Source organism: Anopheles funestus, chromosome 2RL (genome assembly GCF_943734845.2).
Source record: "Anopheles funestus chromosome 2RL, idAnoFuneDA-416_04, whole genome shotgun sequence".
In the NCBI taxonomy this organism is placed as follows: domain Eukaryota; kingdom Metazoa; phylum Arthropoda; class Insecta; order Diptera; family Culicidae; genus Anopheles; species Anopheles funestus.
In genome coordinates this window covers 92,292,713-92,310,207 of record NC_064598.1, presented here as the reverse complement: position 1 = coordinate 92,310,207, position 17,495 = coordinate 92,292,713, and the positions used below count along the sequence as shown (strand labels likewise).

General features: G+C 42.4%; 4 protein-coding genes across 7 annotated transcripts; 3 read left to right on the top strand and 1 right to left on the bottom strand.

Moving 5' to 3' along the window:
* Positions 1-90: 90 nt before the first annotated feature.
* On the top strand, positions 91-1,503 carry LOC125766264 (MTRF1L release factor glutamine methyltransferase). The gene is made up of 2 exons (XM_049432061.1): positions 91-835; positions 904-1,503. Exons 1-2 carry the CDS (start codon positions 278-280, stop codon positions 1,363-1,365), a joined length of 1,020 nt encoding a protein of 339 aa, XP_049288018.1. The 5' UTR covers positions 91-277; the 3' UTR covers positions 1,366-1,503.
* LOC125766226 (histone-lysine N-methyltransferase eggless) lies at positions 1,487-6,510 on the bottom strand. Of its 2 annotated transcripts, XM_049431986.1 has the most exons (10): positions 6,209-6,504; positions 5,818-6,084; positions 5,507-5,752; positions 5,091-5,437; positions 4,875-5,010; positions 4,653-4,799; positions 4,285-4,577; positions 2,208-4,203; positions 1,893-2,050; positions 1,487-1,813 (listed from the first exon to the last, which is right to left on the bottom strand). In XM_049431986.1, the coding sequence occupies exons 1-10, from the start codon at positions 6,321-6,323 to the stop codon at positions 1,607-1,609; spliced, it is 3,912 nt and encodes a 1,303-aa protein (XP_049287943.1). In that variant the 5' UTR covers positions 6,324-6,504; the 3' UTR covers positions 1,487-1,606. The 2 variants fall into 2 exon arrangements, with proteins under 2 accessions (XP_049287943.1, XP_049287944.1); XM_049431987.1 differs by lacking the exon at positions 5,507-5,752 and having other exon boundaries at positions 6,209-6,510.
* A 1,079-nt stretch (positions 6,511-7,589) lies between these two features.
* Positions 7,590-9,724, top strand: LOC125766261 (glucose-6-phosphatase 3). Of its 2 annotated transcripts, none has more exons than XM_049432058.1 (6): positions 7,590-7,962; positions 8,036-8,200; positions 8,280-8,465; positions 8,541-8,835; positions 8,914-9,029; positions 9,114-9,724. In XM_049432058.1, exons 1-6 carry the CDS (start codon positions 7,955-7,957, stop codon positions 9,343-9,345), a joined length of 1,002 nt encoding a protein of 333 aa, XP_049288015.1. In that variant the 5' UTR covers positions 7,590-7,954; the 3' UTR covers positions 9,346-9,724. The 2 variants fall into 2 exon arrangements, with proteins under 2 accessions (XP_049288015.1, XP_049288014.1); XM_049432057.1 differs by having other exon boundaries at positions 7,591-7,958.
* A 1,234-nt stretch (positions 9,725-10,958) lies between these two features.
* Positions 10,959-16,866, top strand: LOC125766272 (uncharacterized). 2 transcript variants are annotated; one of them, XM_049432071.1, is made up of 5 exons: positions 10,959-11,427; positions 11,529-11,867; positions 15,158-15,642; positions 15,719-15,867; positions 15,957-16,866. In XM_049432071.1, the coding sequence occupies exons 3-5, from the start codon at positions 15,181-15,183 to the stop codon at positions 16,183-16,185; spliced, it is 840 nt and encodes a 279-aa protein (XP_049288028.1). In that variant the 5' UTR covers positions 10,959-11,427; positions 11,529-11,867; positions 15,158-15,180; the 3' UTR covers positions 16,186-16,866. The 2 variants fall into 2 exon arrangements, with proteins under 2 accessions (XP_049288028.1, XP_049288027.1); XM_049432070.1 differs by having other exon boundaries at positions 10,959-11,867.
* The last annotated feature ends 629 nt before the right edge of the window (positions 16,867-17,495 follow it).

Genomic DNA, 17,495 nt, shown 5'->3' with positions numbered 1-17,495 from the left:
GCTGCTTCATGCAACTATAAAATAAAAACCAAAATAGAAAATATGTATGTTCAACTACCCCTATACAGCGTAACAATAAATATTTCCTATTCTTTTCATCAACGATCACCCGACATGGCAACACTGGTAGCACGCACATTTGTCAGCTGATTGCAAAACATTGCGCTTTCGGTTGCAGTGGATCGATTGCGCAAAAATGAAACGCAACCAACAACAAGCGCGGTTTTTGTAAGTTACTGTATTAAATTAAAACCAACATTCGGCACAAACTAGAACCATGATGCTATCATCGTCCTCGACCCGGGCTGCTGCCAGGATGGGTGTAAAGTTACTTGGAAGGGTTGTTCCGTGCCGGCTCACGGATCCATTCAATGCGTGCTACAGTGGCAACGCTGGTTCAGCAGTTGCACCGACCCCATTCCCAACGACAGTGCGTGGAACACAGGAAAAATGGACCAAACGGTTCGAGTCGGAAAGCATTCCCGAACCGGAAACTTCTATCGTAAACATAATAGCGCACGTGCTCGAACTGTCCGCACCCTCCGAGGTAGGAAATCACCAAAACTCGTCGCTCAACGAGACACAGATGGCCAAAATCGAGGAACTTTGCGAGTGTCGGTTAGCACGCATGCCAATACAGTATATTATCCGCGAGTGGGATTTTCGTGACCTAACGCTGAAGATGATACCGCCCGTATTTATACCGCGCCCGGAAACAGAGGAACTGGTAGAGCTAATATTGCAGCAGATGGATAATGAGCAGGAAACGCTTTTTCTCGAGATTGGATGTGGTACGGGTGCGATAAGTCTTTCGCTTCTGAAGCATGCTCCGAAGGTGAGTTGCCTGGTAGTGCTTGATATTTGGCCACTTTTTAAACTAAACTTACAATGCACACCTTTCAGTCCTCTGCGATCGCCATCGATCAGAGCCGAATAGCGTGTGAGCTGACGCGAGAGAACGCCGTATCGGTCGGGTTGATGGAACGGTTGCGAATATTTAAACACAAAATAGTGGACGATTTGCCGCAGGAGCTTAACGCGCAAAAGTTTGATATGATCGTCAGCAACCCGCCTTACGTTCCCTCGATGCTTATTCCTTCGCTCGATCCAGAAGTAAAAATTTACGAGGATCTGCGCGCACTTGATGGTGGTAACGATGGTTTGACTGTGATAAAAGCCATTCTACGGATAGCGGGCCGATACCTTCGCCAGGATGGTGTACTGTGGCTGGAGGTGGATAGCACACATCCACCCGTAATTGAGGAGTTTCTGACAAAACATGGCGATCTGATGGGGCTACGATTCATGGCATCGTATAAGGATGTGTTTCAGAAAGATCGGTTCGTTGAGATTGTTAAGCTATAAGCGAGCGCATTTGTTATCCTAGAAAGATCATCCCGGTGCGGATTGAAAATGTTAGCTGTTAGGGCAATTGCTAAGATAATAATTTTACTAGTTAATACCCATAAACAACAAACTACTCATAATACGGTAACAAGACAAGATGCCTGTATATTTCGATCTCTCTCTCTCTCTCTTTCTCTGGCAACGAATTTGTAACTACTTCTACTATCATTCGTTATGTTTTACATACAGACGATTAAGTTTACAGCAACCGACCCTTGCAAACCTTTTCACCACAGGTACAGTTTAGAACCTTGCCGTTGACAGAGCCCACATCGTAGTTATAGTTCCACGTTAGTTCCGTGCCGGCTTTAATATTTTTAGAGGCAAAGAATGCAACCCAAGGAAACCGTAAATCATGCGTATCGACGAACACGTTCTGCACGAAGAGATTGGGAGCACACGAATGCTTTTGGGGGGGTGTGTAGGAAGAAAAAGTCACAATTAAATTATTGTTTCATAGTAGAAGGGAAAGTAAATTTACTCACGTTAAAGTATCGTCCAAGATTACCCTGTTTTTTCGCATCCATGATGAAGATATCTTGATTGTCGCCGTACAATTTACGGAACGCCGATTCCGAGTTTGGTCCAGATTTGTCTGCAGGTTTCATTTCAGGATTAGGTATGAGATTTACGCACTCTTGTTCTAAAAAAAAAACAACAGACAACAAACCGTTACATGATGAATCGTTAGAGTCCAAACAAAAAACGATATAGAAAGTATGTAGAAAATTATCAAAAAACAATATAAAGCAATAATATAATACAGCTACATTCGCAAAACCTTACATCCCTCAACTTACCATCGTTCACACCAATGATGGGCGCTTTGGCGGATCGTTCCGTCGTGCTTGCCTTTTTTGATTGTGCCCTTGTCTTAACGGCCATTGCACTGGGCACCGTCTTGGAGGTGTACTCCTCATCGGAGTCTTGGGCGGATTCAAACTTTTCCTTTTCCAACTCAATCTCCGATTCATCCGACGGTGGATTTTCCTCGCCAGCGGATTGGTAAGCCTCCGATTCGTAGTTTTCTTTTGTCTTGATTGCGGTTTCAATGTAGTCGAGATCGGCAAAGTACTCATCGCCCGTTTTGTTCTCGTCAGTTTCACATAGAAACGTGCTGTAATCATCGGTTAGCAGCTCGCCAGCGTAGATGCAGATGAAGCTACCCTTGGGCACATCGTTAATGCACCGGATGCCCCAACCCTTGTTGTTAGTGTTGAAAACTTCCAGCTTCATCTGCAGTGGATGCTGCACCACGCGGTTCAAACATTTGTCCTTTTTGCATTTGCACTGTTCGTTACACTCGTAGATCCCGGTATGGATTTGATCCATCAGCCGCTTGTACACGTACCCAACGTTGTTGATGTCTACGTACGGAGTGGTGTACCGGACACCCTGTATCGTCAGCTGCCAGCACTGACATTTGCTCTTGTCCAAACAATCGTCCTCGCAGTCGCAACCGCACAGGAACTCCTTGTCGAGGGTGAGAGTTACGCCCGGGGTAGTTTTGCGCTCGGTTGAGTATTCGCAAGGGGGCGGCTGCATATTGTCGTAGTTGTTCACGCAGTGCACCGGCATTACCTCCACCCCGAAGGAGAGATCCTTGCATTCGAACAAGAAATTCTCAGCTTTGAACGTTGCCAGTGCTCGTACATCCGTTTCGAAATCGAAATGTTCCACGTTGAGGCTGCAATTCGTTAAACGCAGATAGCGATGCACCTCCTGCATATCGCGTAAACGACGCCCGCATGGTGCACGGTACATGATTACGGAGGCTTTCTTTGTACCTCGCATATAGCAGATATGACGTTCCCATCCCGTTACCAACGGTCTGGCCAGCAAGTTGTACGTGTGTATGTTACCGGGCATTTTGTACAGACAGTTGGGATTGCACCTGTGCGTAACGAACCGCTGTGGACCACGATACTTATCCGTGTTGAAGGTTAACGTTTTCCCATGGCTTCGGTCCTTGTCCATATCAATGTAGATGGGTTTTTGGTTCAGGGAAATGACGCGGGCATTATTGTTGTTGTTGCTGTTGCCGCTGCTGCTATCGTTATTATTGGTTGTTTTGTTGTTATTGAGACGCTGCATCGTGCTCTTTCTAGCGGTCGGACGATTTTGCGTGTCCTGCGGTTCATTTTTCATGCTGTGCGAAGGAACTTTTTCCTCCGGCTGCTCATTCTCATCGTCCTCTATTGTAATGTACTCGATGGAAGGTTCGTTTCGTCGCTGGAACTTTGAAAATTTATTGTTTGGCATACCCTTCGAATACAGTGGACCAAGCCGCTTCGAACCGCGATAAATCCACTCGTATTTGTCAAGCTCCTGAAAGTACAGCCGGAACAAGCTACTGTCCGTTTCCAGCACCTTGCCCTGGTACCACTTTTGGTTGATTTCCACTGACATCCGCTGACCACGATGTGCCTGCACCATCGGCCGCATCGAGCCGCACGTTAGCATGTAGTTTCGTATGAACTCTTTCGAGTGCGGATGCACATCGTCCCAGATGTTGTTCGACTGTTCGCACACGACTCGTACATCCGACAGTGGTGCGTACAGTGTATGGCCAGAGTCGAAGATGATGAGGTATCGGAATTTATTGTATGCGCTTATTGATTCAAGTACGGTGCCTGCGTAGAACGAGCGACTCGCTTCATCACCGACACCGGAACTAACCTTGGCAATTATGCGTGTGCCTAGCCTTAGTTTCACTTGCGGCGCTACCGTATAAGCGAGATGTTTCGCCGTAAGAACTGACTGCTGCATCTGGCCCGTAGTGAACCGCACCGTGTACTGTGAAATGGAAAAACAAAACCAAAACGATTAGCAAACATTTCCCGTCAAGTGTTTTTTGGTGTGCTTTTGCGTACTTACAACATGATTTTCACACAGTTCCAGAACCTTACACTTAACCCAGCTGGTCAGTATCGAGGTGCATACGCCGTAATACGTTTCGTTAACTTTCACCGGTTCCCTGACAAGCGGTTCGTTCGCATTCAGCATACGCAGCAATCGCAAATAAGCGATTCGCTCACTCATTGCATCGTCTTCTATGATGAGTTCCTCTTGATCGATCTTGGTCGTTCGAACGCTATAGATATTTTCATGTATCGATTGCAGTTCTGTCTTCAGTGTTTTGAGTTGTTCATCGATGCGTTTCGATTTTTCTGTGGATGGTATTAAAAGGAACAAAATAATGCAACTGTGTGTCCACCCTTGTATGACTAAATATCTTATTTCACCTTCATTTTCCCGAGCTTCACGAAGCATGTCCGCATTATACAGTGACAAATGTGTTTCGCCGAACTTTTGCCACAACGATTCAACAATATCGTTCAGATTCGTGTTGATCAAAGATTGAGCATCTTCTGGTAGCGCGGGTTCGACCACTGGGAACAAAAAAGGGGTGTGTGTGTGTGTGAAAAGGGACGCTTAGGAACGCATTTTGCTATACCCTGCCTTACCATTTGGTTCAGATTCTGCTGTCTCGTCACTTTCTTCATCGCTGCTATCCAACACCGTGTGTATCTCTTCGATCTTGTCTTGCAGGAGTTCTTTTTTGTACAGAGATTCTTCTTTCACTAGCGAGGTGCACAGGGACTAAATATAGAGACATGAAGGGAAAAAAACATTATTAAAACATTTCCTTTCAACCATTACAACGATGCCCAACACTTTACCTCGTAGTGTATAACAGAAAATTCGAAGCAATCGGAACATATGAGTTTCGCCTGTTTGTTCGGTGGGATTTTATAGAGATTTTGCGCAAATACTGGAGCATCGATGAACGTGAAATCCTTCTTTGCACACGATGTATTACTACACTTCTGAATACGCCGCTTTCTGTTTACCAGATCTTGTTCGCTATCGTTTTCATTAGACAACTGTGGTTTTTCTGTTTCATCGCTCGGATGGTTAGCACTGTCAATCGTAGGTTCGGTTTTGTCAATATCTAACATGGCTTTTGGTTGAACGTCTTTCATTTCCTCCATCTTTTGCTCCGGCGGTGGATCGATTTGCTGACAATCTGAAAAAAAAAACAACAACCAACATGTTAGACGTAAAATTCAAGCAACAGGCTTGTCTTTGTTGTTACTTTTGACTTCGGCGTCCTGTGTGATTTCCATCATTTTAGTATCGTCCATTTCCATCTTGGCAGTTGGCGGTTTTGGTACGTTCGTCTCTGCAGCTGATGCCGCGATAGCTGATAAGCTTTCGGCAGATTTTTCCTTGCAACTGTCAGTTGGTACTTCCTTCTCATCATCAACGCTTATAATATTGGATTCTACCACGTTTGGCTCTACTACTTTTTGCTCCGGCGGTGGATCAATTTTCTGACAATCTGAAAAATAAGCAACCTACGTGTCAGACGCAAAATTCGAGCTTCAGGTACCATTTTGCTGTTACTTTTGTCTTCGGCGTCCTGTGTGATTTCCATCATTTTGGTATCCTCATTTTCCATGCTTTCTGACGGTGGTTTTGGTACGTTCATCTCTGAAGCTGATGCTTTGATAGCTGACAAGCTTTCGGCAGATTTTTCTTCACAACTTTCAGTAGGTTCCTTCTCATCATCATCTAGGCATATGACATCGTATTCTTTTGCAGATTCATCGTTAGTAGCGTTGTTAACTGGACTTTTCGGAGCATTAGAAGCATTTTCCACATCGTTCGGTACTGTAATGTTCAATTAAACTAAGTATTGGTGCGCCAATTGGGAGTTTTTCATTTCGTTCGACATGTTAGGTTATATTGGAGCTATGGCGGTAGAAAAAAGTTGCTGTCAGCAAAATTCTGTTACCTTCATTCTCTGTTTTCTTCTCGTTAAGAGACGAACTAGGCGCTTCCGGCTCTGCAACAGTATCCATCTCCTCGTCCGATTCGATCGAAATTACGCTCGTAGAATCTTTTTCCATGTTTCGTATCTTACCGGTAAATACTTTAAGCAATTGGAATCACATTTATAAAATAGACTGGACTTGTAGTATGTTAGATTTAGCAACAATAGTTCTGTGCCACCGTATCGCCGCAAGAGCGTGTATATATATAGCTTGTTGTTCCAAGTAAAATCCTGTAAAATAAATCTTCACTCATACATCGACACACCGTTTTGACAGCTGCATGTTTTGACGTCGACATACGATTGCCGATTTATTTATGTCGACTTTTATTTTCATTTGTTTTTAAAATATTGGAAATATTGTATTCATCAATTATAATCAATATGTCCTCTATTAACACGTTGTGTGCCATGTCTATCATTTTTGATAGACAGTGAAGTTTCCTGGGGGGCCATGTCTATCATTTTTGATAGACAGTAGTCGTCATTTTCAAACTGTTATTTTTCCGCGGTGGCTGCACTTTTCTACTTACAACCTTCGGCAAATATGTAGATTAGACTTTAATGAACCTAATTATATAGTTGGTTTTCGCAAATCTTCAGTCCATCAATTTGTAAAAGTATATTTTTGGGATGCCTTTTTTCGAAAAATCTTAACGTTTTGTTCATATTGCTATCTCTTATGTCGCGCCGTTCGATCGTCTGCAGTGCGAGTGAGACAAATATATGCTTGCACAACAGACGATGGAACGGCGCTTCACAAGAGATAGCAATATGAACAAAACGTCAGATTTTTCGAAAAAAGGCATCCCAAAAATATACTTTTATAAATTGGTGGACTGAAGATTTGCGAAAACCAACTATATAATTAGGTTCATTAAAGTCTAATCTACATATTTGCCGAAGGTTTTTTGTAAAAATGTGGTATCTCCGCGGAGAAATAACAGTTTGAAATTTACATTTCCTGGGGGGCCATGTCTATCAAAAATGATAGACAGTCAATTTGTAAACAAAAACGCCGTGGCCTGCTAGGAAACATCACCAAAATAAGCGTGGCACACAACGTGTTAAATGCGTCCCCCTTAGTAATATTGAAAAACACATTTCAATCTGATTCGGCCTCTGAACTCTGAACAGACCCAAAAGCAAGCATCGAACCTAATTTTAAATTTGAAATCAAATATGGCGCACTTTTAAAATTTTATGACAAAAATTCTCCATTATCCTCAGCACATGCTTTATTTATTGTGCTTCTACTACAGCTTCATGTTAATCATATTGTTGTTGCTCAGAATCGGTATGCGATATGTTTATATTTTCTGGAAGAAAAAAAAAAGACTTCGTTAGCAAGTGCGCATGGCAGCGGTTATAGATTTTTCTATGTCAAAACGGTTTCCTTTCGTGATTCTTTTACCTGCAATACCTAACTTTCTCATTTGTTGTCTTCCGGAATCACTACTTTTTCCCCAGCCAAAGAAGGTTTTTAACATCCCGGGTATCTAGATAGCAAAAAACCGCATCTCCTTTTGATGCTACTGTTCGTTGTTCCAACAATTTACCTTCCTATCAAAGTTGCCCGTTCCAACATTTGCTGCTTGTTAATGGTTGCGATAAAACATTGACATTCGAACGGAGCTATTTCGCTAGTTATGAAAGGTTACGGCTATTTGTTAAAGCAAGAAATTTACCAAATAATTTACGTGCAGGATGTGTAAGTAAGAATCGCTAGTTATCCACTTTCCGCCAAAAGCCGGTACTATAACACATGGATGGGTTCTGTTTTTGAAGCTTTTCACAACACGAAGAATTTTTAGCTGCTGTTACGAAGGTGTTCGATCCGAAGGTGCTCTTTCTGACCGTCATTCCAATCGTAGCCGGTCTCAGCACGACGTTATATTCTAAACTATTGCTCAGTGTGCTTCTGACGGAGTATGCCAACACGATCGTCAAATGGTATTATTCTACACTCGCTGTTCCTTAGGATTGGGTTGGAGACTTGAGAATGTTGATAATTCTTTCCTTTTCTTTGCAGGATACTCGCCGAAGATCGCCCATTCTGGTGGTTAAACGAGACCAAAGAGTTTTCCTCACTGAACCGTCCAAAAATTTATCAAAATGAGTTAACCTGTGAGCCAAGCCCGGGTAATCCGTCCGGTCATCTGATGACCTCCACGACCTATCTCTTTGTGATATTCTCGGTGCTAGAGGAATATTTTGGGTAGGTAGTTGACGCGATTGTAATACCAACGATTTGTTGTCACCCCATCACTGCATCACGATCACTACTTTGCAGGAATTACGGCAGGTTTTCCAGAATATCGCTACGCATTGCATACTACAGCACACTGTTTTTCATTTCGATTTCACGGATGTATTTCGGTTGCCACTTTTTGCATCAGTGCATCTTCGGAATCATTCTGGGAATTGTAATGAGCAAAGTGTGCCTATCGCATCGTCTAGAGAAATACATTGCGAAACAGTCATGCAAGCGTAGGATTGCATTCGTCATTTTCTTATGCTTGATAGTATTGTCCTTGTACTGGACACAGAAACTGTTGGGAATCGATCCGCAATGGGCAGTGAAGATGGTGAGTGTTTAAAATTTCTTTCCATTTCCCTTCGGTGCCATTTAAACCTTCATGTTATTTTGACTCTTTTCAAAACAGGCCTTCAAATGGTGCGAAGATCCGTTCTACTTGAAGCCAACCACCACACTAGTGTTTAGCGCTCTACGCCTTACAGGGTCTCTATTTGCATTAGCCGTAGTAGGACCTATTCTAAAGTAAGCTTTGTAAAAGAACACCTAGTTATAAGGAAATTCATACAATTAATCTTTCCATCGTCAATCCCGCTTTTCTGTCTCTAGAGCTAAACCACTCAACATGAAACTCAGCATTCCGATGGTGTTGGCAATGATGGCGCTCGAATGGATAGCATTAGACCATGTGCCGCGTAACTATGGGGTGGTAGTTTACTTTTCATCTAGCTTCCTGCTTTACTTCCTTTTCACCTACGCCTATTTACGCTGGGTACCTGCTCTAGCTGGACAAGAGATCCGCGTATCTCGCAGTGATAGAAACAAGTCTAAATCTAACTAAGTAAAGTAGCATAAGCTGCAAATCGAAACAAGAAGAAACTAGCTAGAGATTTACTTTTTTTCGAACAGCATTGATCACCTGTACCAGCGCAATAGAAAAAAGCTTTTCTAAAGTGTTACCCATTTTCTTCATTCATCACATATCAACCAATAGGAAAAGTATCAATAGGGAACAAATGTTCACAGGCTTGGGAGTTAAACAAATGGCACGTACAAATAGCCAACTACTATTACATCTACAAATGCCTCGCACAACACTTACATGCATGATATGACGGTTGAAATCGTTCTCTTACTATACTGTATTCTCTAAAGATGCATACCTAATTGTTTACCATGGTATTTTCCATAAAATATTCAAGTAATCGCTTGTTACAAAATGGTCGTAAATTTTATCAACTTGCGAAAAAATATATCACATTAAAATACTTGTTTAAGTCGGTTATATTTTTGTGTTCCATAAATGTTTCGAAGCCGAAAACAACAAATATGATACGATCTTACCTTTCGGGAATAGTTCAATTCGCTCAAAACCACTTCCGCGTTGTATTCGTACATTCTTGTTTCGTTCATATTATGTGTGCACCGATACGCACGGAAACCTTGAACATGACATGATTGCAACAAGTTTAAGCCGTACCAAAAAGTTGTCCAGAAAGGTATACCTTTCGTTGGTCTTAGGATTAAACTGTTCATTTATCTTTGGCCAGTTTGAATCGTACCATTCTTAAAGTTACCTCATTCGATTGGTGTACAACGTCTGTTAGAATAACTCGCCCGTGTAACAGAACATGGTAACTGCTCAATGGTGTAGGACCGCATGGCCCTTTTTTTGAAATTATGTATTACCGTCCGTTCGTTGGTCGGATCAGGTGCTTGCTTACGAGGCTACCATCTGGTAGCGTGATTTCCAGTGTGGGTACGATCACTTCCGACAGTTATGCTAGAGGTTCAATTCAGGGGGTTCCACACCACACTTTGCAAACCGTTGAACTGGTTCTACATTTGCCATGTTTGAAGACCAAAGAGTCAGGCTAAACAGGTAGGTACACTCGCTGGGCACATACTCCAGAACCGGTCCGAAGGCGAAGTTAGCTGAGCCAACTGAGCTAACGATCGGTATGGGCGCGTGTAATCTGACCACTACTGCACAATGCACTGACCGCTCGCGATGGTTACCATGCAGCCATAAATAAAATCAATGCCAATGTCTTTCCCATTCGATGCATATCGTGACGTACCGCGAAGGTGTTGGTCCGCTTTTTTTAAGCTCGTAAAACAAAGAATTAAAATTGGAGCGACTTAAGCGAGATGAGAAGACGGAAAACTTTGTTCGAAAGCAACACTGTGGGTGGAAGGTGTAACTATGGCATTTTTAAATTAATTTACCGTTTTCACCTCTAGCTGCTCGGCTACGTTGGTTGCACCACGCCCGGGGGCGAGGCCATCAGGAAATCGGAAGAGAGCCATAAATATATCGGTGACAACGCGACATCGACTTTGCTGAAGTCAGGTCAAGCTTGCAGAAGTTTCTAATAAAGTGCATGTGCGGTTAATTATACGCTATAAGGATCAATCTAATCAACACGGCCAATTTCCCCTTTTTAATCCGTATGGCGCTTATATGGATTCTTTTTTTTGCTGTTGCTACTTTTATGAGCTGAACAAGCGAACTCCGACGGCAAGTGTGCTTGCAATGCGTTCTATACTGTTCAGCAATCGGATGCTGATAGGTATTGGGTAAGCTTTTTTGTTTTTGTCTTGCCAAATGCAGTTCACTTTTGCTTCCCTCACAGTGGCGTGCGGATTATCTTTCGATTAGGCTTCCAGTGTGCCAGTTATCCAGTAGTTATATAGTTTTATATCTCAATTATAGATAGACCACCTCGAATTATCTGACGGTTTGTTTATGGTCGATAATAAAACTACTCGTACCTATGTCACCTCGTATCGATTGTGAAATCGAATCGAGGTTTTGTTGCAAACTGAAAAGCGTTGATTGGTTATGGTTCGTTGATCGATTATTTTGTTTGTAAGTGGATAGTTTTATAGGATTTATTGATCTTTAGCACGTTAGGGTAAGGTACGTAAAAAACGCTAAAATTATCTTTAAACTTCAAATTTGCGCCGATTTAACAATTAGCCAAATGTGACAGCTCAGTAAACGATTAAATCAATCCACAGTCGTCGTGGTGCGAGATCGAATAAAGCGAATTATCTGATAGTGGCTGCCATTCCTGCACCTGATCGATAGAACCCCACACATAGGTACACTTGCTGACAGAGTAGATCGTGTCGCGTGATTAAAAGCCCACGCAGTAGGCTTTGTGATATTTTCAACACACAGTCTGACAACCGTTTGGCAGAATAACATATTCCCAGTGCGAGCAGGAATATCGTCCAGGACGATCGGGTTGACTAAGGTTCAGGTTAAGATCAACTTAGCACACAATTTAACGCAACCAGTGCTTTATTCAATTTCACGCTTTGGAGCATCGAACGATACGTACACACCGTGGAGAGGTAAGAATACTTGGGCATTTGCCATTTCAACAAATTAGTACGGCTCGGTGTGTCCGCAGGCACACTAACACCGTGCCCGCATTCTTTTTCGCCTCCCCTTCCCTGGCATCTCCTCCGCCGGTTCCGTGTCGGTTCAGAAGGTTGACCACAGCGTTTCCCAAACATTACAACTTATTTATAACACTCATTATGTCACTTAGCGGAATGAAATATTTTAGCGTCATGAATGATTGCGCTAATCGGTAAATATTTATGATTCTTTGCCCAAACGGCGGGCAAGGCGCGTGCAACCTGCACCAGAGGCTTTTCCGGACCGCTCTGAACCATTGAGGGCGAGTGAGATAGAGAGAGAGAAAGAGAGAGATCATTTAAATACGTCGCATGGTTTTTAAACCAAGAATGGGGACACCCGTTGGTGGTATTTCGCGCTGACGTTGTTGAGTGTGGAAGGCGCGACAGGGTAGCGCCTTCGTTTAAATTGTACCAATAATAACGGCGCTTTTTTCTACCTTTTAAGGTACAGCAAGGGTTAGGACCGGTAGGGCCCACCGTGATTTAATGTGCGCGGTATGCAAATCCTGACTGCCGTGCATTATCATATTAGTAGTTGTATAATGTGAAAGCCTAATTGATATTTGAGCGTCAGCAGCAGTGGTGCCGTAGTTTCGTTTGCGTATCTCTGATCTGCTGACGGAATATTACGCGATGGCGTAAGCAGGAAGAACAATAATTGTAAATTTTAAAAGTTGGGAAAGCGTGGTAATTAGTGTTGGGTCAAGAGCGAGAGAGGTACCTCAATTTTGGGAAATTTTGCAAAATTTTTTAAATTGATTTATTTTAATTCAAATTTGTTGCAATGTGTTTCTTTTCACTCAAATAATGCTTTAAATTAGAAAAATAATAAAAAATCAGAAAAAAAATTTAAAAAAAATTTCAACCCGAAAATTTCATAAGGCTTACCCCTTTTTTTGGGAAATTTTGCAAAAAAAATGAAATTGATTTATTTTAATGCCAATTGGTTGCAATGTGTTTCTTTTCACTGAAGTAATGCTTTAAATAAAAAAAGAGTAAAAAATAATAAAAATAATAAAAAAATCAAAAAAATCAAAAAAATGAAAATTGACTAAGGCTCATTTTTGCACCAAGTTTTGCCTATAACTCGGTCGGTATCCAACAGATTGCCAATCTTTAACCAGTGGTCGATAGATGACATCACTGGCTACATTTTCTTCTTGGACAGCCATGCTCTCAGAGGTCCGTGTCGGAAGTTATTCGAGGAACCAAGTTCTTTACCCTGTTTGAGAAAATGTAAAATTTTCCTCATTTTTGCACCAAGTTTTGCCTATAACTCGGTCGGTATCCAACGGATCGCCAATCTTTAACCTGTGGTCGATAGATGGCATCACTGGCTACATTTTCTTCTTGGACAGCCATGCTCTCAGGGGTCCGTGCCGGAAGTTATTCGAGGAACCAACTTCCTTACCCTGTTTGAGAAAATGTAAAATTTTCCTCATTTTTGCACCAAGTTTTGCCTATAACTGGGTCGGTATCCAACGGATCGCCAATCTTTAACCTGTGGTCGATAGATGGCACCAATGGCTACATTTTCTTCTTGGACAGCCATGCTCTCAGGTGTCCGTGCCGGAAGTTATTCGAGGAACCAAGTTCCTTACCCTGTTTGATAAAATATAAAATTTTACTCTTTTTTGAGCAATATAGCAAAATTTTAAAAAATGATTTATTTTAATGCGAATTTGTTGCAATGTGTTTCTTTTCTCTCAAATAATGCTTTAAACACAAAAAAAAATCAAAAATCGAAAAAAAAAATTTTAAAAATTTTCAACTCGAAAATTTCATAAGGCTTACCCCTTGCCATTTTTTTGGGAAATTTTGAAAAAAAAATTAAATTGATTTATTTGAATGCCAATTGGTTGAAATAAGTTTCTTTTAACTCAAATCATGCTTTAAATAAGAAAAAGGATGATAAATTATGAAAAATTAAAAAAAATCTAAAAATTTGAAAATTTCGTATTGCTATAGCTAGTGGGTCAAGAGCGAAAGAGGTATTTCAATCGCTCCGGTCATCTTATTGTGCGCGCTCCCGCACACCCCACGGGAAAAAGAGGTAGCTGTATCGCAGGAATCGCTCCTGCGTGAAGCGCTTCTTGTGGTGCGAAACTTCGCTCCTGGGAGCGCATCGCACAATCGCTACGTGTGGAGCGCTCCGTGAGGAGCTACCTTAAGCGCACCACACACTTTAGAGAGCGAGAGCGGTGCGCTCCGCTCTTGCAAAAGAGCTACTTGACCCAACACTAGTGGTAATGCTTGTCTTGCTTGAGATGGAATGTCCACCTGTCACTGGATTTCAATTTAATATACAACAACTTTACGGAAGTTATGGTTCCATCGGGAATTGAGACCAGATTGGGAAATACTATCGCACCAATTATGGAAGGAATTCTATTCTTACTTTTATTTCAATCAAATCTCGATGTTGAAAGACTGTGAAGCAAAGCGCAATGATAATTGGTTGCAGTTTTGTCATGTTTATGATCTTGATTCTGTACAATCGGTTCGATCACATAAATTTCACCCCACATTTCACTCTATCCGAAGAAATGTTGCATGCTTAAAGGTGACAATAATCGTTATCCATTAACAATTCCATTAAACTTGCCCCAGCAAGGAGTCGTATTAAATGGTACCCCGCTGATTCTTCGACCGGAGCACAATTAGAAATCATTTATCATTGCATCATATAGCTCCGCACAGAAACATGATTTCTGCATCAGGATATGATGTCCCACAAACGCCACACGTGCCCCTCCCTCCCCGGCAGTGACGTAAGGGCTGGAGTATGCAAGCTCAAGTTATGACGCAGGAGGTAAGGGCTTTGGACCACAACCTTTGTAGCGAAAAAGTCTCGTTCGCAATATCTCACTCCACTCTGCGGGGGTGTCCAGTGTCTAGGATTGCACTTTTGCCCGGTCGCGGGAGTGCTTAAATGTCACAGAAATCTAAATAAAGCTTGAACGAATAGCCCCGCTGGTGAATAGATCTGATAAAGCTTGAAGGGAATAAATTGCGGTTGCGCCAATTCGTGAAATAATTAAAATGTCACAAAGTCAGCCAATTTTCGTTTGCAGTGGGTCATTAACCGGAGTAAATGCTGCACATTGATCTATTGTTGTAGCGATGAAGGTTTTTGTTGGGCACGGACAAGGGCAGCTAATAAGGAGCAATGATGCAATCAATTTGAAACAGATATCCGCAACGTTCTATTTCCACAGTTTCAGTTCTTCGACTTGGCAGTATGGACAAAGACGCACTGATGTTAAGCAACGAGTCGGGATTTCAAACTGATTGGAAAACCCTCTACCATCGGGATGCATTACTTTGGGCGTCGCACGAATTTGAAACCGATTCCATAATGAAGTCCTTGGTGGAGCTGGTATTTTGCCTTACGAAACAGTTTAATCTATCGCCTGCGGTAGAGTTTACCACAATTGATACGCTAGAACTGCTGCTGATACGCACCTTTCAGAGCTGGATGAAATCATCTTCGGCTGGTTCGGATTCGGTGGAGCGTAAAAAAGGTCCTTTTTTGCGACAACTCCCCATGTACGTGGTGGCTGTGGTTGACATCGTTGCCAAGTACATACACATTGGCATGAAATTGGATCTTGTAGCTCTTAAACGAGCGGCTAAAGTGAGCGATTCCTTTACAAACATGCTTGCTGTGGAGTTTGAAGTCATTAAAATTTTGGACAGTGAGGTATGTATTAATGAACGGTAGCGAGTTCGCTAGAATACTGGAATACGGTTATTTTTTCTGTGTCACATAATTTCAGCTTCGATCGTCACTGCTGCTGGGAGCCTTTGAACGTTTTTCAAAGCAATATCTAACGCCACTGAATATAGCGAGTAATGAACACATTTGGAACATTGGACTCAGGTTATTACGTTTGGTTACAGCCGAACGAACACTTATTTACAATAGGTATTATGAATTAAATTGAGATACGATCTCAATTATTGAGAACTAAATAAACACTGATATATGGATAATATTTCTTCTTATAAAATCAGCTTAAAGACATCGATGAAGGACAAAGAATGCTTTCGACGCTTTAAAGCCAACAAACTGATTCTTGCCGGTGCGATCATCATCACCGTACTCTACGTTATACCGGCAACGCGCCATAGTAAGGCGATCCTCAACCAAGTCATCGAACCGCTCGCTGACGATTGCTGCGTACAGGCAACGAATCTGATTTATCTCCGGGATGCAGTATTGCGTGTCATTGGCGGCCACTGAGCAAAACCATCGGCAACTCTTTAAAAGGTGGTGTCGTTGGCCGCCGTTCGTGCATACTTTATTTGCATTCGATGTAAATTAAACCAGAGCAGACCATGTTAATATTCATTACATATTCCTAGCGTGCTTTTTTATATTTGGCTTTCGTTCGATCTGGATCATAGACTGTCGCTGATTGGAGATTGGTTGAGGCGAATGCTGCCAAAGAGCTTTGGTTGGAGGGATGGAAAGATGAAACGGATCTGTAATGTCAGAAACGATTGAATCGTCAACGGGGAGAGCGTGGAATGTATTTTTTTCCATCCTCAAGATCGTTTCACATCAGAATCTTTGTTTTTTTTTATTTTGATGCCAATACACTTGCTGGTGTGCATTTCCGCGTTTTTGACACCTGTCGAAGGGGTGGCAGAATTGAAATGATGTGGTAATTACGGTACTGGGTAATGATATGTCCGGGAGGCAAAAGCTGTAATGTCTGTTAACTTTTAAGGCTAAAATTTTCTTATGCAAATACAAATGCTTCCAAGAAAATGATCCGATACGTAGCAAAGCAGGAAGAAGCGTGTTTGAATAGAAAAAAATACGTGTTATTTATTTACACACCTTTGACCACAGAGCCGTTGTTCTGAACAACTTGTCCAAACAGCGATTTCTTCCAAGAACCACCCCTGAACTGGGTTTGCATGGGGTAGCCATTTAACGTAACACGTCCCCCATCAAGCACGGGGTATAGCACGATCAGTTTGGAATTCTATTTGTAAAATTTGTTTTCTCGATCACCCGGTCAAGCCACCGAGGGCAGTTGGGCCGTGTTCTGCGCGCAATCAATCATCTATCGAATTCATTCGCGTCAAAGACAATTGCAGTAATTTTCCCTGACTTGAGCTCTCAACGTTGGGTTTGGCCTAGAGTCTGGGTTGACGTTGTGTGAGGTCCGTTTCTCGAATGGGTCTGGCCATTGTACACACACCGACACCGGGAAGTTCCGTTGGCCGTGGCTTACTTTCGGTTTCACTTCACACCGCCTGGTTGACAGGCGGAGTCAGCTGAATATCCCGTGGGGCATTCCGTCAGTTCCGCGGGATCGTTGGAGCCTTTCAGGAAGCAAGGGTGTGTGTGTATATAAGCGTCTCCGGTGAGGTAATCGCGACACCCCCGTTTCAGCTTGGGTATAAAACAATCTGTGACCGCACGTAGGCATGTAACACATCACATTCCGCAAGCTCGCGCCTCACGATGGATGGACGAAAGTGAGCGGTCGATGAAGTTATTACATGGCCGGGAATGGTTCGGATGGTGGTAAAGGTGGG